The 16,039-nt window shown below is 37.4% G+C and overlaps 1 protein-coding gene across 11 annotated transcripts in view; it reads right to left on the bottom strand.

Annotated features, from left to right (window-relative positions):
• CCDC88A (coiled-coil domain containing 88A) overlaps positions 1-16,039 on the bottom strand; it is a 132,329-nt gene that overhangs the window by 79,152 nt on the left and 37,138 nt on the right. For all 11 annotated transcript variants that reach the window (XM_040993443.1, XM_040993444.1, XM_040993447.1 and 8 more), the window contains exons 4-7: positions 14,806-14,875; positions 8,779-8,837; positions 2,372-2,455; positions 754-894 (exon numbers count right to left, since the gene is read on the bottom strand). In XM_040993443.1, the coding sequence (XP_040849377.1) occupies positions 754-894; positions 2,372-2,455; positions 8,779-8,837; positions 14,806-14,875 (354 nt within the window). The remainder of the gene's footprint in view (positions 1-753; positions 895-2,371; positions 2,456-8,778; positions 8,838-14,805; positions 14,876-16,039) is intronic.

Below are 16,039 nucleotides of genomic sequence, written 5' to 3'. Positions count from 1 at the left end.
TAGCGGCTAAAGCCCTTGCCTTGCACATGCTGGGATCCCATGTGGCCGCCCGGTTCTAATTGTTCTAATTCCAGTGGCCACGCTTCCCATCCAGCTCCCTGCTTGTGGCCTGTAAGAGAAGTCAAGGACGGCTCAGGGACTTGGGGCTCAGCACCCATGAGGGAGACCTGGAAAGAAGCTCCCGCCTCCTGGATTTAGATCAGAACCAGCCCTGGCCATTGCGGCTGCTTAGAGTCAATCAGTGGATGAAAGATTGTCCTCTCTGTGTATCTGACTTTCCAATAAAAACCTTAAAAAAAATAAAAAAGACATTAAAGCCAACTCTCCATATCTACTGGTTTCACAGTGCTGGATCCAACTGGATGAAAAATATTCAAGGAGAAAAAACTGTGTTTGTACTCAACATGTACACTATCTTTGCTCATCTTCATTACTCCCTAAACAACATACCACGTCAACTATTTACACAGCATTCACACTAGAGTGGGTATTACAAAAACCTAAAGATGATTTAAAGTATGTGAGAAAATGTACACAGGTTATATACAAACACTATACAGTTTAAGAGTCTTGAGTGTCCACAGATTTAAGAAGCCTTGGGAGGCTCCAGGAACCAGTGACCCACAGACACCAATGGACAACTATATTTTATTATGTGTTCCTAGGGAAAAAAAACAATTTAAACCTTTTACAGCCATTATATATTCTTTCTGAAAGCAAACTTCCATAATATACTAAAAGAAATATACAAACCTCGGAATGCTCATCTCTCTCATCTATAAGTCTTTTTAGATGCAATGCCATATTTTTCAAGAGGGGTTCTATGTCCTCCTGTGACATATCGGTTACTTCCATCCATTGCAGATCAAATACATTTTCCTGATTATGAGTTACCTTTAGAAAAGCAACCAAAATAAGCAACAAAAAGGCTAATATTTAAAAATCTACTTCATTATAGAATTGTAGCTCAAATCATATAAAGCTCATCAAATTAAAATATGAAAGTTAATATGACAGCTAAAGAAGAACCTGAAATCATGTGGAATTAATGATAAAACAATCAAATTATTTTAATATAATTTGATATATATTTTATAAATTATATACATAAGCAATATATTATAACTACATCATATAAATATAACTTTAAAATGGATTACTATTCATTTGTTAGTCAACAAAAAACTTTTAATTCAAGGTATTTCTAAGTGAAAGTAATATTGATATATTTGACAGCTGATTTAATAAAGTACTGACTTCTTTAGACAAGAGTTTAAACTTGTACGTAGGTTCAAGAACTAAAAGTTCTTAATGTTTTGGGATATATGTATACATATAACTGCGTTTTTATATTTAATCATTAGCTAAGTTTTTGCAGATTCGGAAGATAACATTGTCACAGAAGCCTAAAAGCATTCCCAATATAAAGATACTTTTTACTTCTCAAATTAAATATTTGCTATAATTTTTTTAAAACAAAAAAAATCGCACTTCAGTGACTATGGCAAATTATCTTACTTGCAATGCTTAGCACTGAATACAAAATAAACTAAAGCCACAAGGATACAGAAATATAAAATCAGAGCTTACCAATAAACTGATAAAGCACTGTTATCTTTACCGTGAAAAACTTGCTGACAAGAAGCTTGGGCTCTACAAATGTTAACTAAAATGATATAGGACACTAACATTTACAGAGACAGTATTTTAAAAACTTATTTTATACTATTTATAGTGATTTTTAAAGTTGTTTTCTTTTCCTAATCAACATGTAAAATTTAATATAATTCTAAAAAACCTTTGTAAGACTGGAAGCCCAAGTGCAGATAGATACAGAAAGTTTTAAATCAATCTCAATACATTGTATTAACTTCAATTTTTAGATTTAAGTTTTATATGCATGCTACATATCATTCAAACATTCATGATTCAAGTAATATCTTCAACAAAAATTGTTATGCCAATTCACAAGAAAATCAGGAGTGACATACTACTGAGCTTATCATCCTACCTCACAGTAAGTCCTACTCACAAGCAGTGTTCTACTCAGCTGCTTTCAGTAGCTGTATGATTCATTCTGTACTAACAACAATCAATACATCATTTCTCAAATAATACTCTCTCCCTAAGTCTTTGGAGATACAGGCAACAATACAGTTGCAGTTACTAGTACATATAAAATGATTTATTTACGGAACTATGTCTATAGAGAAGATAATTTGTATAAAAGCAAGGTTCTGTTGCATTTGATCTTGATTTATTCTTGCTTATTCCATTATTTTAAATATTTTGGAAGATACACAAATGAATTCATTTAATAAAATGACAAGTTTCATGAAAAAGTACATTAAAACTCTCTACACATCCTTACCTCTTGAATATGTGCGGCAACTGCTGCTTTTGTATCAAAATCTAAACCTTGAATCCTTTCAATAAATTCTTCTTTTTTCTGACACTAAAATAAATAAATAATCATTCATACTTTGAGGAAATAGTCCTTAAAATGCACAAAACTTCGTTTAGGCTTGCCTATATTTTGGATAATACAATAAACGTTTTGTTTTACATTTAAACTGTTTCTGATATACTCACCACATAGAGACCACGATAGAGCAATATTTATTTTAAGAAGCAAGAACTGAAAATGTATACTATTTTTATGCTGAAAAGCTCTAAACTGAGAAAGCATTGCACAACTGAGTTGAGGTCAGTACAATATTTTTAGGCTAACTTTTCAGAGAAGTAAAGAATCAAGAACTTGTTTCAGGGAGGACAAGTTACTTGCCAAAAAACACAGTGAGTCAGTGGAAGAATTCGGAATACAGCCAAAATTCTCAGTTAGACTCTGGCTATCACTAAACAACACAGCCTTTCTTCTTGGAAAAAAAGAAAGTAAGCAATTTTTACTTCAAGTTTATAATTCATTCTCAAATGTTCATTCTATCAATCCTAATAAATTCAGTTTTGTGACCCAGTTCAACACTTGTAAAGTAATAAAATAAATATTTTGTTTTTAACATAACAAGATTACCACAGGCAAAAACGTAATCATGCATTTTTAAATACACATGTAGCAAAACAGAATAAAGGCAGCAATTATTTACTGTGGGGTTTTCTAAGTTTTCTATAAATTAAAAATACTTTGCAAACAAAACCTTTTTTCTTTCTGTCATTACTGATTAACAATTTAACATGTATGTTTTTCTTTGCCTCAGTCTACAACTCTTAAACTGCAATCCAACTGTGAGTATAACTGTAGCTACTGAATGAGAAGTGCATACAAAATAGACAGCACTGCCTTGTCTCACTTAGAATGATCCCCTGGGTCAATCACCAAACTACCTCAGCAGTGAACAAAACACCCTAAGAAAAGAAAAGCTGACTCTAATCACTAAGAAGCATAAAAGGTTTTACTATGTACTTTACATATTTATCAAACTGTAATATTCTATTTTTACTACTACACAATTCAACAAAACACAAGAGGGCAGGAAGTTCCACATCTTATAAAAATTAAAGTATTAGGATGATATAGTACAGTTTAAATGATCAAAAATGTACAAATTCCTAGTTGTGACAAGAAATTCAGATTTTGGAGGAAATGGAATGACAATCAGCAAGCTTAAGAATAAGTGGGAAAAAAACAAAAAAAACAAAAAGAGTAAGTGGGAGGCCCAGCATGGTAGCCTAGTGGCTAAAAGTTCTTGCCTTGAACAAGCCAGGATCCCACATGGGTGCCTGTCCTGGCTGCTCCACTTTGCATCCAGCTCTCCTCTCTGCTTGTGGCCTGGGAAAGCAGTCCAGGACGGCCTTAAGCCTGGGACCCTGCACCCACATGGGAGACCAGGAAGAAATTTCTGGATCCTGGCTTCGGATTGGTTTAGCTCTGGCTGTTGCAACCACTTGGAGAGTGAACCAGTTTTTTGTTTAGTATATATCTGATTGATTTTGTGAGAGCCATTAAGAATTGATTTCTAATTGTACAGTTGTAGCATATATAAAATAATCAACTAAAACATCTCTTGCAAATGGGGGGGGGTTGTCACAGAATTCCTGGCTTCTATCGTCACATCAGCAACCTTTATCTTGTTATTTCTACATGCACATAAAATTATAACAGCTAAAATGACTACCATAGTATTAAATGGAACACTTGCATTTTAACCCATTCAACTAGCATACAAACATATTCCCTGAAATAGAAACTGCATTCTAGAATGTGTACCATAATACTTGATGCCTGACCTGTTTCAACAGCAGTTTCTTGTCTGGAAGGATATGGTGGCTCCTCAGTAACAACAAAGGTTTTTAATTACTCATGTAATCACAGAAAAAGGCTGCTAGGATATTCTGTTTGTTACACACTTCACTTTATCAATACCAGTGGCCACAAAATGCCCACAGGATAAAACTTAAGCTCAAATTTGCAAATGTAGTCCTTGATAATTCAATCCTGTCCTTGTCAATACTCCAGTCTAATCTCTCTTTTCTCTTTTAAAGAGTTCTTTCATTTTTATTTGAAATGGAGAAATACAAAGAGAACTGTAGAGAGGGGAGAGATATTCCATCTTCTGGTTCACTCCTTAAATGGCCAAAAACGGGCAGGTCCAAAGCCAGGAGTTTCTTCTGGACAAAAACAAGGCTAGAATTCCAAGTGGAACCAGTACTCAAACCAAGGCATTTCAATAGCAGGTGTCCTAACTAGCTTTTTAAAAGCTAGGCCAAAATATATTTTTAGCCCTTTTATTTTTCTTTTTATAAATTATTTTATGTGCTAGAAGGCAGAGAGACAGACACACAGATGCATGTAGATCTCCCATGCATTGGTTCATTTCGGAAATATCCACAACAGCCAAGGGAGGACCAGTCTGAAGTCAAAGCCAGGAAGTAAAAGCCAGGAACTCAACCTGCATCTCTGAAGTGAGTGGCAGAGAATCACAGGCTGCCTCCCAGTAGGAGCAGAGCAGAGATTCAAGCCCAAATATTCAAACATGATATGCAGGTGTTCCAAGCAGCATCTTAGTGTGCTGCCCTCAGTTTCTTGATAAGCTCGAACACAGTTGAGTAGTCTCCTTTAATCTTTGGTTTATTTTCTAAGCTGGTGAAACCTATCCTCTCTTAAATATAAACAAACCAAGCAGATTTGCTGGTGTTTATTTATTCTCAAATCAATTACTAACTATAGATTCCTCTTTAGCAACTCCAGCCATGTCACTCTTACATGAATGGATTTCACCAGAGCAGGTATTCATTTGACTTAGCACATAACCTGTCCACACCCCATATCAGAGTACAGTTATTCATCTCCTGGTCTGGTCTGGGCTTCGGTTTTCAGCATCCTCCGTATATGGGCTCTGGGAGGGAGCACTAATGTCTCAAACTATTGGGTTACTGTCATTTGCACGAGATATGGGTTGAGTTCCCAAGTCCTAGGTTGAGTCTGGCCCATCCTAGTTCCAACAAGTGCAAGCATATGGGTAATAAACCAGCAAATGGGAGCTCACTCCATCTGTCAATCAAATAAATTAAAAAGAAAAAAAATTTTTTTAAAGATTTATTTATTTATTCGAAAGTCAGGTATACAGAGAGGAGGAGAGACAGAGAGGAAGATCTTCTATCCACTGATTCACTCCCCAAGTGAGTGCAACGGCCGAAGCTATGCTGATCTGAAGCCAGGATTCAGGAACTTCCTCCAGTTCTCCCACACGGATGCAGGGTCCCAAGGCTTTGGGCCATCCTCGACTGCTTTCCCAGGCTACAAGCAGAGAGCTGGATGGGAAGTGGAGCTGCTGGGATTAGGACCAGTGCCCATATGGGATCCTGGCACATTCAAGGCAAGGACTTTAGCCGCTAGGCCATGCCACGGGGTCCAGAAAATTTTTTTTAATGACACATTCTGTTAGGTCTTTGCACTACTCTCTCAAAGGCTAAAAATTATAAATTCTCAATTCTAAAATTTCCCTCCACATTGCTTTACTCTAAAAATCTCAAAAACGGTTAAAAAAAAAAAGCCTGAAATTAAGTTTGTATTTCTAAAACAGTGTCCTGATAGCAATTCAATGTATTAATGACTACAAATATGAAATTTATCTTAATATTTAATAAAGTCAACAGTTATACAATTCAGCTGATGAAACTTTACTAATCTAAGTTGCATAGGGATATAGGTCCCGGACCAGGCACAATAGCGTAGTTGTTAAAGTCATCGCCTCGAACGCGCCAGGATCCCATATGGGCGCCGGTTCTAATCCCAGCAGCCCCGCTTCCCATCCAGCTCCTTGCTTGTGGCCTGGGAAAGCAGTCAGGGACGGCCCAAAAGCCTTGGGACCCTGCACCTGTATGGGAGACCCAGAAGAGCTCCTGGCCACTTGGGAAGTGAATCATCGGATGGAAGATCTTCCTCTCTGTCTCTCCTCCCCTCTGTATATCTGACTTTCCAATAAAAATAAATAAATCTTAAAAAAAAAAAAAGGAATATAGGTCCCAACAAATCAACTCTAAAAGTCAGCATCTTAGGAATTTGTCATTTCTGGCACAGGTATATAAACACTGATACACTATTTATTTGCTTCCAAATAACTTTATTGCACAAACAATCAAGATAGTTCAAAACAATACTGCAATCATTCATTCATTTAAAAACTGGCTGATTAAATGAAGTAGGTTTTGAAATCAGAACATAGAAGGTTCTTTGTTCTACTAGCAATATTACTTACTAATCACTTTGGTTTACCTTGGAGAGTTCCAGTTTATATATGTAGTTTCTCCATTATTAACAAACCTTCTTTGACTTTCACAAGTATCCTAATTTAGTTAACATCATAAACACCCCATATAAACATCAATCTCCTTATTTGATAAAAGTTATGATAGAAACAATGTAAGGTATAATATCTGATACTAAACAGTCACACAAAAGAAACCATACCTGCTAAGAACAGGCCTCAAAACATTCATGGAAAAATTTAATTAAAACATGACATGGAAAAATTTAATTAAAACATGACATGGAAAAATTTAACTAAAAGATAACATGGAGGTGCAGTAGCCTGGTGCCTAAAGGCCTCGTCTTCCATGTGCTGGGATACCATATGGGTACGGTTTCATATCCCGGCTGCTACACTTCCCATCAGGCTCTCTGCTTGTGATCTGGGAAAGTGGTAGAAGATGGCCCAAAGTCTTGGGCCACCAATGTGGAAAAACCTGGATGAAGTTACTGACTCCTAGCTTTGGATTGGGTTAGGTTTGGCTATTGTGGGCGCATGGGAAGTGAAACAGCAAATGGAAGAATTTCCCCCTCTCTTTCCTTCTCTCTGTAAATCTGCCTTTCCAATTATAAATAAATAAATAAATAAATAAATAAATAAATCACACACATATGTATAAAGGGGCACTGCAGCAATGACTCAATCTTCCCCTGAAAGCAATGGCATCCTGTATGGGTACCACTTTGCGTCCCAACTACTTCATTTCTGGTCCAACTTCCTGCTTATGGTCTGGGAAAGCAGTGGAAGATGGCCTAAAGCCTTGAGACCCTAAACCCAAGTGGGAGACCTGGAAGAAGCTCTGAGCTCCTGGCTTTGCATTGGCTCAGTTCCAGCCATTGAAGTAATTTAGGGTGTGAACCAGCAGGTGGAAGATCTTTGTCTCTTAGTCTCCTCCTTTCTAAATCTGCCTTTCCAATAAAAATAAATAAATCTGAAGAAAGACAAAAAAGATAATGTGAAGGCCTTGTGGTTAACATGCTCTGTCCCATTTCTATTGGGGTATCTGGGCTTCATACTCGAGGACACCACCTGACTCCAGCAGCCTCCCTCTGGCAAGTTTGAGTAACTGGGTCCCTGCCACATATGACACTTCAACGATCTGGGAAGTGAAACAGATAGGAGTTCCTCCCATGCTAATCCTGCTCTTCCTCTCTACCTAAAAGAAATAAAATAAAAACGGGAATTAATGTGAATTTTCCATGATTTTCTTTACTCTGTTTTTAAAAGGCTATCGACACAGGGAAAAAGAAAAATTGTGTGCATGCATGTGTTTATGAGAGAGAGACTTTTCACCTGAGGGTTACCTCCCCAAAGCAGCAGCAAAGGCTTGTTCAGACTGAAATGAGGAGTCAGCATCCCCATCCAGGTCACTTATGTACCAGGAAGCCAGAATCCAAGTACTTCAGTCAACATTTGCTATCTCCCAGTGCATCAGTAGGAAGATGGATAAAAACCAGAGGTGGAATAAGAGCCCAGACACTCCAGATGTAGCCTTCTTAAGCAGTGGTTTAACTTAATCAGTGGTTTAACTTCTGCAACCCCACCCAATGTATTTTTTTGAAATTCCCTTGTATCATTAAATAATCACAGATCCAAAGTCAACATAACAGGACAGACTCCTAAAGCACTTTCCATAAATTCGTTTTTTGTTAACCCTCATTTCCTTCTCCAAAAGATACATTCATGCTAACATAAATAAGTGTTTAAGGGGAGGTTTTAAAGATAAAGCTGAGAAAACTCAGAAAACTTAGGGCCAATAAAAGCCACAGAATAGTAAAAATAATAATTCAGGATTTAAATGACAAAGATTTTCAATGACATGACTGTTATAATAAGACTAAATTTTGTAGCAGGTAACAGTTTTTCTTTCGCATAATTTCCTTAGAGGGTTACAGAGCTGTTAAAAGTTTCCCAAAAATAGACTTTGAAGATCAGTAGTTCATCTTAAAGTCTTTCAGAAACTAAAGTCTGAAAAAAATAAAGAAAACACGAAGGGGTATTTTAGACTTACCTGAACTGCACAACCTAGTAAAAGTAAAAGTAGCTTTTTAACTTCTTCTGTGCCTTGCTCTGAAATAAAAAACAACTGGTAAGCACATTTCCTCTCAACTCTCATACTAGGAAAATCACTTCTGGAGATAATATTCACAACAATTCAACTAAAGGATTAAGTTTAAGTTTATAAGGAAGCCTACCAAATCATGTTGCTATAAGGATATGTCATAAAGTCAGTCAAAACAGTTTCTAACAATTAGTCTGGCTTCTCAATGTTTTCTATTTCTTTTATTAAAACCTAGGTATTATATAACTCATACACTTACAGGTTCAAATGGATTTCCATTATGAATAAGTTCATAAATATCAGAACCCTAAATATGTATTAAAATCAGGCCGGTGAAATAAATGTATGTAACAAGGTGAATAAAATTTAATGGTCTACCCCTTTAAACATGAAGGAAACAATATGGAAAAAATAATAGTTTTACCCACTTTCCTGTAGCCCTTGAACCTTTTTACCCTAATTAACTACGTAATGATTGTCAAAATAAAACAATTTACAAAATAAAAAAAAAAAAGAAATTTAGTGGTCTATGAGTCACTGGAGAGAACACTGTACCACCCAAAAAGTATGCAATTAATATTTTCTTAAAATTTTCAATTGGCAAAAAAAAAAAAATTACTTCTTTGGACAAGGTTTTCACCATCATACCAATGAAGTTCAACCCTTCATTTTTGACAACTGTTCTTACCAAACAGCTTACTTTCTAGCCATAGTAGGCATGCTAATTACCATCCCCCTCAAAATACACACATCAACTACTTTACCTTAACTTCTATTACTCTTTCTCTCTTCTACCTCTTTAAATCACCAGTAAAATACTAATCAAAATTCCAAGCAAGGCTCCAACACTTCTAATTAGTTTTCCTTGACCCAACTACCAATGCAATGTCCCTCCATAAAGAATTTGCCAATTTTAAGAATAATTAATAGTTCCATCTTTTATATGCCTTAATATTCTTACATTCTATTTAAAGATTACTAGGAATCTGTGTCTCTACAAACAAATCATGACAACATCTAGAACATGGACCACATTTTGTTTTTTCAAAAAATTATTTACTTGGTAGGCAGTTTAATGGAGACAGACAGAGATTGTCCATCCTCTAAATCACTACCCAGATAGCCACAACAGTCTTGCATAGGCTGGGCCAAGCAGATGCTAGGAGCCAGGAACTTCATCGAGGTCTGCCATGTGTGTGGCAAGGACCGAAGTAGATGGGCATCTTCCCAGGTACCTCAGCAGGGAGCTAGAAGCCCAAGCAGCAGGACTAGAAGTAGAATAGAGCAGCAGGACTAGAGCCCAAGCTCAACAGGATCTTAGCATCACAGGTATATCTATCTACCCTACGGACCATATTTTGGTATTTATGGTCCCTATATTTTAGTGAGTAGATACTAAAAACACATGAAATTTAAAACATTACAGTTACATGCCAAATTTCTGTTTTCATTTCCTTATTAGTGCATCAAAGATTTAGTATATTTCTAAAAATTGTTAAACTTTGAATTCACAAAACTGAATTACTAGCTGAATTCTTTCTTAATATATTTAATTGATAACCAGTTCTATAAAAATATTATTAGTTTTATTTTGGTTTATTTTCACTGAGGGTAGGAGTAGGGATTAGGTAAGATATACTTCATTTGGATAACATACAGTCTTATCAGGGTAAGTATACTATTGAAAGTTAATTTCCCCAACTGCTTAAAAATTACAATCCCCAACAAAAATCACAATTACAATTTGGCAAAGGCCTGGGGAAACTGTTAAATGTCCTGATAGTAGAATGTTGGACTCTCTGCCAATGCCCATGCCTACAATGTCGGGAAACACTTCAATAGTGGAACGACGAACTTATGACTGTTATGATGGACTACCCACTGTAATACTAGAGCAGAAATCAGAAGATGTGGAGGGAAACTGGAGAGGGGGAGGGCAAATCCCAGAGCCTATGGAACTGTATCATAAAATAACTACAAAAGAAAACAAAAGAAAAGAAAACAAAACAAAACAAAAAAAACGAAACCTGGTAAAGGGCAGACATTTCAAACAATTCAGTGATCTTACAAATTACTTCATTCAAAAGTAGTAGGCATTAGGGCCTGGTGCGGTGGTTTTGCAGCTAAAGTCCTTGCCTTGAATGTATCAGGACCCCATACGGGCTCTGGTTCTAGTCCCAATTGTTCTGCTTCCCATTCAGCTCCCCGCTTGTGGCCTGGGAGGGTAGTCAAGGATAGCCCAAAGTCTTGGGACCCTGCACCTACATGGGAGACATAGAAGAGCTCCTGGCTTCAGATCAGCTCAGCTCTGGCCACTGCAGTCACTTGGGGAGTGAACATCCAGGGGGGAAGGTCTTACTCTCTGTCTCTCCTCCTCTCTCTATATATGTGACTTTGCAATGAAAACAAATAGATCTTTAAAAAAGAAGTAGTGGCCATTCAACTTGGCGGTTAAGATACTGGTTAAGACACTGGCAAACTACACAGAAATGCTTGAGTCACTTCCTGGCTCTGGCTCCTGATCACAGCTTCCTATTAACGTAGACACTAGGAGGCAGCACTACCTTGGCCACCAACGAGGGAGACTTGGATTGCATTCACAACTCTGGCTTCACTTTGTGGCCATGTCAGAATTCACTTAGTAAATGAGTGTCTTCACCTGCATGTGTTCACACTCTGTCTCCCAAAAGTCAAATGATGCTTTCAAGAAGATTAGCTTAATATAAATTAAAATGGACTAACCAGTAAATGTTACCTTCATACAATTTTGATAATGATGGACAGTAGATACAAGGATAGAACCTGGAAATTACTTATTATCAATTCTTTTCTAAAGCAATACTCATTTAAATTTATAACTACATCATCATCTGCACTTGTTCATAGAGAGACATGAGAAGCCATCATGGGATGGTGTTTGACGCTGCAGTTGAGACACCAGTGGGGTATGTGCATTCCAAAATTGCAGTGTCTGACTTTCTATCAGTGATATGCTTCCAGTGCAGCTTCCTGCTAATGTGCATTTCTTTTCCTTCCCTAAATTTTTCCCATCCCAAAGGTAATTTCTATTAGTACCAAGAAAACAGGTTCCATACATTTCACAAGAATAGCTTCAAGAATACAACACATGGGCCCAGTGCAACAGTGTGATGATTAAGAATGCACCAGGATCTTATATGGGCAGTTCTGACACCAGCAGCTCCACTTCCCATCCAGCTCCCTGCTTGTGGCCTGGGAAAGCAGTTGAAGATGGCCCAAGGCCTTGGGAACCTGCACCCACATGGGAGACCTGGAAAGAAGTTGCTGTCTCCTGGCTTCAGATTGGCTCAGCTCTGGTCATTGTGGCCACTTGGGGAGTGAATCATCAGACAGAAGATCTTTCTCTCTGTCTCTCCTCCTCTCTGTACATCTGCCTTTCCAACAAAATTAATAAATCGTAAAAAGAAAAGATCACATTTCCACTGGAATATAAATATGGGTTTAAAATGAAAAATTTTGGGAATGAAATCTCAAAGTGAGGATTTCATTTTCTTCTTTTTATGACCTGCATCAGCTGCCACATATCAAACATATTTGCTAAGACTGGTTTATCTTGCTAGACATAATGGCTGCCTCCAATTTATTGCAAAAGACAGTATTTACATTCCTTTTATGGCTTGGTAGTATTTATATATATATATATTTTTCTTTATCCAGTTACCTGTTGGTATTCATCTGGTCTGATTCAATATCTTAACTATTATAAATTGAGCTGCAACACACATGACTCAACACATAACTCTCATAAGCCAGTTTCATTTCACTTGTGTAAAGTGTCAGGACTGGGATGGCTAGGTCATATGGCAAATCCATTTCCAGATCCCTGAGAAATTGTGTTCAATACTATCTTCCATAATGATTATTTAGCTTACATCTCCTCCAACAGTGGATTATGGTACCTTTTCCCCCACATCCTTGCCAGCATCTATTTTTTGTTTTTTAAATTTTTGGATAATAGCCATTTTAACTAGGGTAAGGTAAAACCTCACTATGGTTTTTATTTTCCTGATGACTAGTGAATCTCAGCAATTTTTTATGTGTTGGTGGGCAATCTGCGTTTCACCTTTTGAAAAATGCCTTTCCATGTCTTCTGCCTGTTTCTTTTTAGTTTTATTTTTTTTTTTAACATGGTTTACATAGTTGAAAGGAATGCATGCCCAATGTGGGTCTCAGATTAACGTTGGGGAGGGTCGAGATATGGAGGAAGGTTGGTGGGATACATGCTTCAATTTGTTTTTTCTTTTTCTGTTGTATCTGTAAAGGTGGAGAAAGGGAGAGGGGGTCACTCCTCGCTGTCAAACTACATCAGCACCCAGGGATAGAGGATGGTCATATGATTCTGCCTTAGAGACCATGATATGGGGAAGAGTGTCCCAAGGGTGTTATTTGAGTGGATTTAATAGTTCTGAGACCTTTGTTGCTCCAGGGTGGAGAAAGCCTTTTCAAGGTCTGTTGGTTGACAAAGACCACTTTCTGCAAAGCTTGGTCAGAAGAGTTGCCCAGCCAGTTCTGCTTCAAATCCTCTGACAAGGCATTCAACATTCTCTACTGGCCTACATGAGCTACCAGCCATGTTCTCACATCTGTGTATGCTTTTTCATTTCATGGGCATCAGGAACTGAGGAGGCCCAGACCCAATATATGCACTCCAAGATTAAACCACATACATTGTGATTTTCCCTGTGGCTGGATTTGAGTCCAGCCATCTAGTTGGGGAATCCCCCAAGAAACATCCCAGGTCTGTTGGTTGACAAAGACCACTTCAGTGCAACTACAGACCCAGATACTTTCTGCAAAGCCTGGGATGATCTCAGACTTGACTCTTGTGTGTGTCAGCCAGTGTGGGCTCGGGTTCAATCCATCACCTGCATCAACCAACACACATACTGGTAGATGCTGCTGCCTGGTTAGGTCTATCCCCAGCCCTACCTCTCACTTGAATCAATGGGTACAGTGGTCTACCCTAGCCCAGCCAAGTTTGTTACAGGCGCAGTCCTCATGCACACCAGTGCGTGACCCCCAATAACAACCATGGGCACATGCCCAGTTTTCATGTGCTGGCAATTACTACAATCCAGCATGGCCTATCCCATGTCTCATCCAGCTTTCACATACACCAATTGATGCTGTGGGTTAGCATAGCCTGATCCATACTCAGACCCAGCAACATGTATGATGGTGGATGCTGTCACCTTATCCAGCCCAACCTATCCCCTGGCTCTCAAGCTCACCAGTAGGAGTAGCAGCCCTCAAGCAGAGTGCCCACTGTTCCCCTACCAGCTCCACTCCCAGTTCCAGATCCTGCAGTTGCCAGGGGGTACTGCAGTCTAGTCTTACATGACTCTCCATTCTCTAGCATGATGTATCTGTTCACTGCTGTGCTATTATACTGGCCATGCTTTTCCACAATGTTTCCCCACTTTCTGTAGAATTTCCACTGAAAATTTCCCTTCAACTCTTCCCCAGGAATGCATTCTCTCCACTTCGCTTTCCCTAGTCAAAATCAGCATGTCTTTCCCCTATCTCCATCTTGGTTCTTCTGGTTGACTCCTAATGAACATTTTAAGTAAGCAGGAGGCTCAAGTACTTGGGTCCCTACCACCATACTGGGAGATATTGAGTTCTGGGCCCTAGACATTGCAGGCATTTGTGGAGTGGACCACTAAATTCAAGATCTCTCTCTCTGCTTTTTCAAATAAAATGAAGACAGAAAGTTTTTCAAAATCATCACAGAAAAAGTATGAGTTTACTATCGGAAAAAAAAATCACTGGACTAATGGCTCAACTTAGAAATAAGTCCAAGCTTATTCTCTGTGTAAAATGGAACATCACCTCCAACTTTTACTTGGTTGTAGGAAATCTAGTAGGCTGATTTAAGTGAGCTCTTAATAAATATTAAGATAAAACATACTATAATATGCAAATTTCAATACTTACCAGAAAAAGGATTTTTGCCAATGATTAACACATTTGGCAATGACATCATGATCAACTGCTGCAAAGTCTCCTATAAAAACATATCCAATAGTAGCTGTTATGGGTAATGCATATTCATCAAGCTAAAATGTTCACTTTTCACTCTTCTTGTAGGCATGTTATACCGTAATGTTAAAAAGAAATATGAAAAATGTAGTCTACTACTTTTTAGCTTCACAGTCTTCTTCAGCACTTATCCATTTCCTGACACTGTCAACTTCCTAAAAAGACGACAGTAAGCTGTATATACTCTCTCCATGTGGTAACATGAATGATCCCGTTATTAATATAGTATGACTTTATGCTATGAAATATAAGTATCTGGATGATGCCAAATTGCTAAATTCAAATTAGGACCTCCATTTCAATTAAAATAGAGCTGACTCTAAATGTCTAATAGTGTGTAAGTTGGGGCTTACATTTTGACTTCGCAACTTATCATCTATATGCTTTTGGAGATGGCAGGAAGTGAAACAAAAGCATAAAGTTTCACAAACAGATAAGGTTATTAAACAAGAAAGAGAAGTTTTTTGCTTCTACTCTATTTTCAGGCATTATTTCTGAAAGTCTTGATACTGTACTGAGTAGAGTAACTGAATCCTATACAAATTTTTACAAAGCAAATTTTTCTATAATCTCCATTTGGTTCTTGGAGAGGCTCTTCAATGATACAATTCATATTTTTTGTAAAACTTAGTTTTATTTATCTATCTCAATCTCATATTTTAAAATGTATACAACATGAAAGAGATCAGAGACTAAAAATCAACTGCTATTGTTACAGAGTAATTACATCATTTCAGACTTCCCTCATCTCTAAAGATGTTCTTCACTAAGGATTAATTGAATTGAAAAAAGCACAGACATTACACCCAATACAAATATGACCATATTAAATAGGAGGAACACATTGACAAGTCAAGGATGATGATATATATAATCACATATAAATCAGCAAAGATACTTTAGTTTGCTAATCAAGTGATAAGATCCCTATTTTTTGATAAAGTGCATCAAGAAAGAATTAGCTAATACTTGAAAGAGAAGACTGTTTTAACAAAATAGGGGCAGTCACTCTCTCAACAAATATTTACCAGGTGTCTACTACTTGTCAGACACTGTTCTAGACACTGGAAATACAACAGTGAACAGATACTTGTTATTATGGAATTACATTTTAGTAGTAGTTAAAAAA

Source organism: Ochotona curzoniae, unplaced genomic scaffold (assembly GCF_017591425.1).
Source record: "Ochotona curzoniae isolate NIBS_2020 unplaced genomic scaffold, NIBS_Ocur_1.0 contig_883, whole genome shotgun sequence".
Lineage (NCBI taxonomy): Eukaryota > Metazoa > Chordata > Mammalia > Lagomorpha > Ochotonidae > Ochotona > Ochotona curzoniae.
The sequence above is the reverse complement of the archived record's forward strand: the minus strand, read 5'-3'. Positions and strand labels throughout refer to the sequence as shown.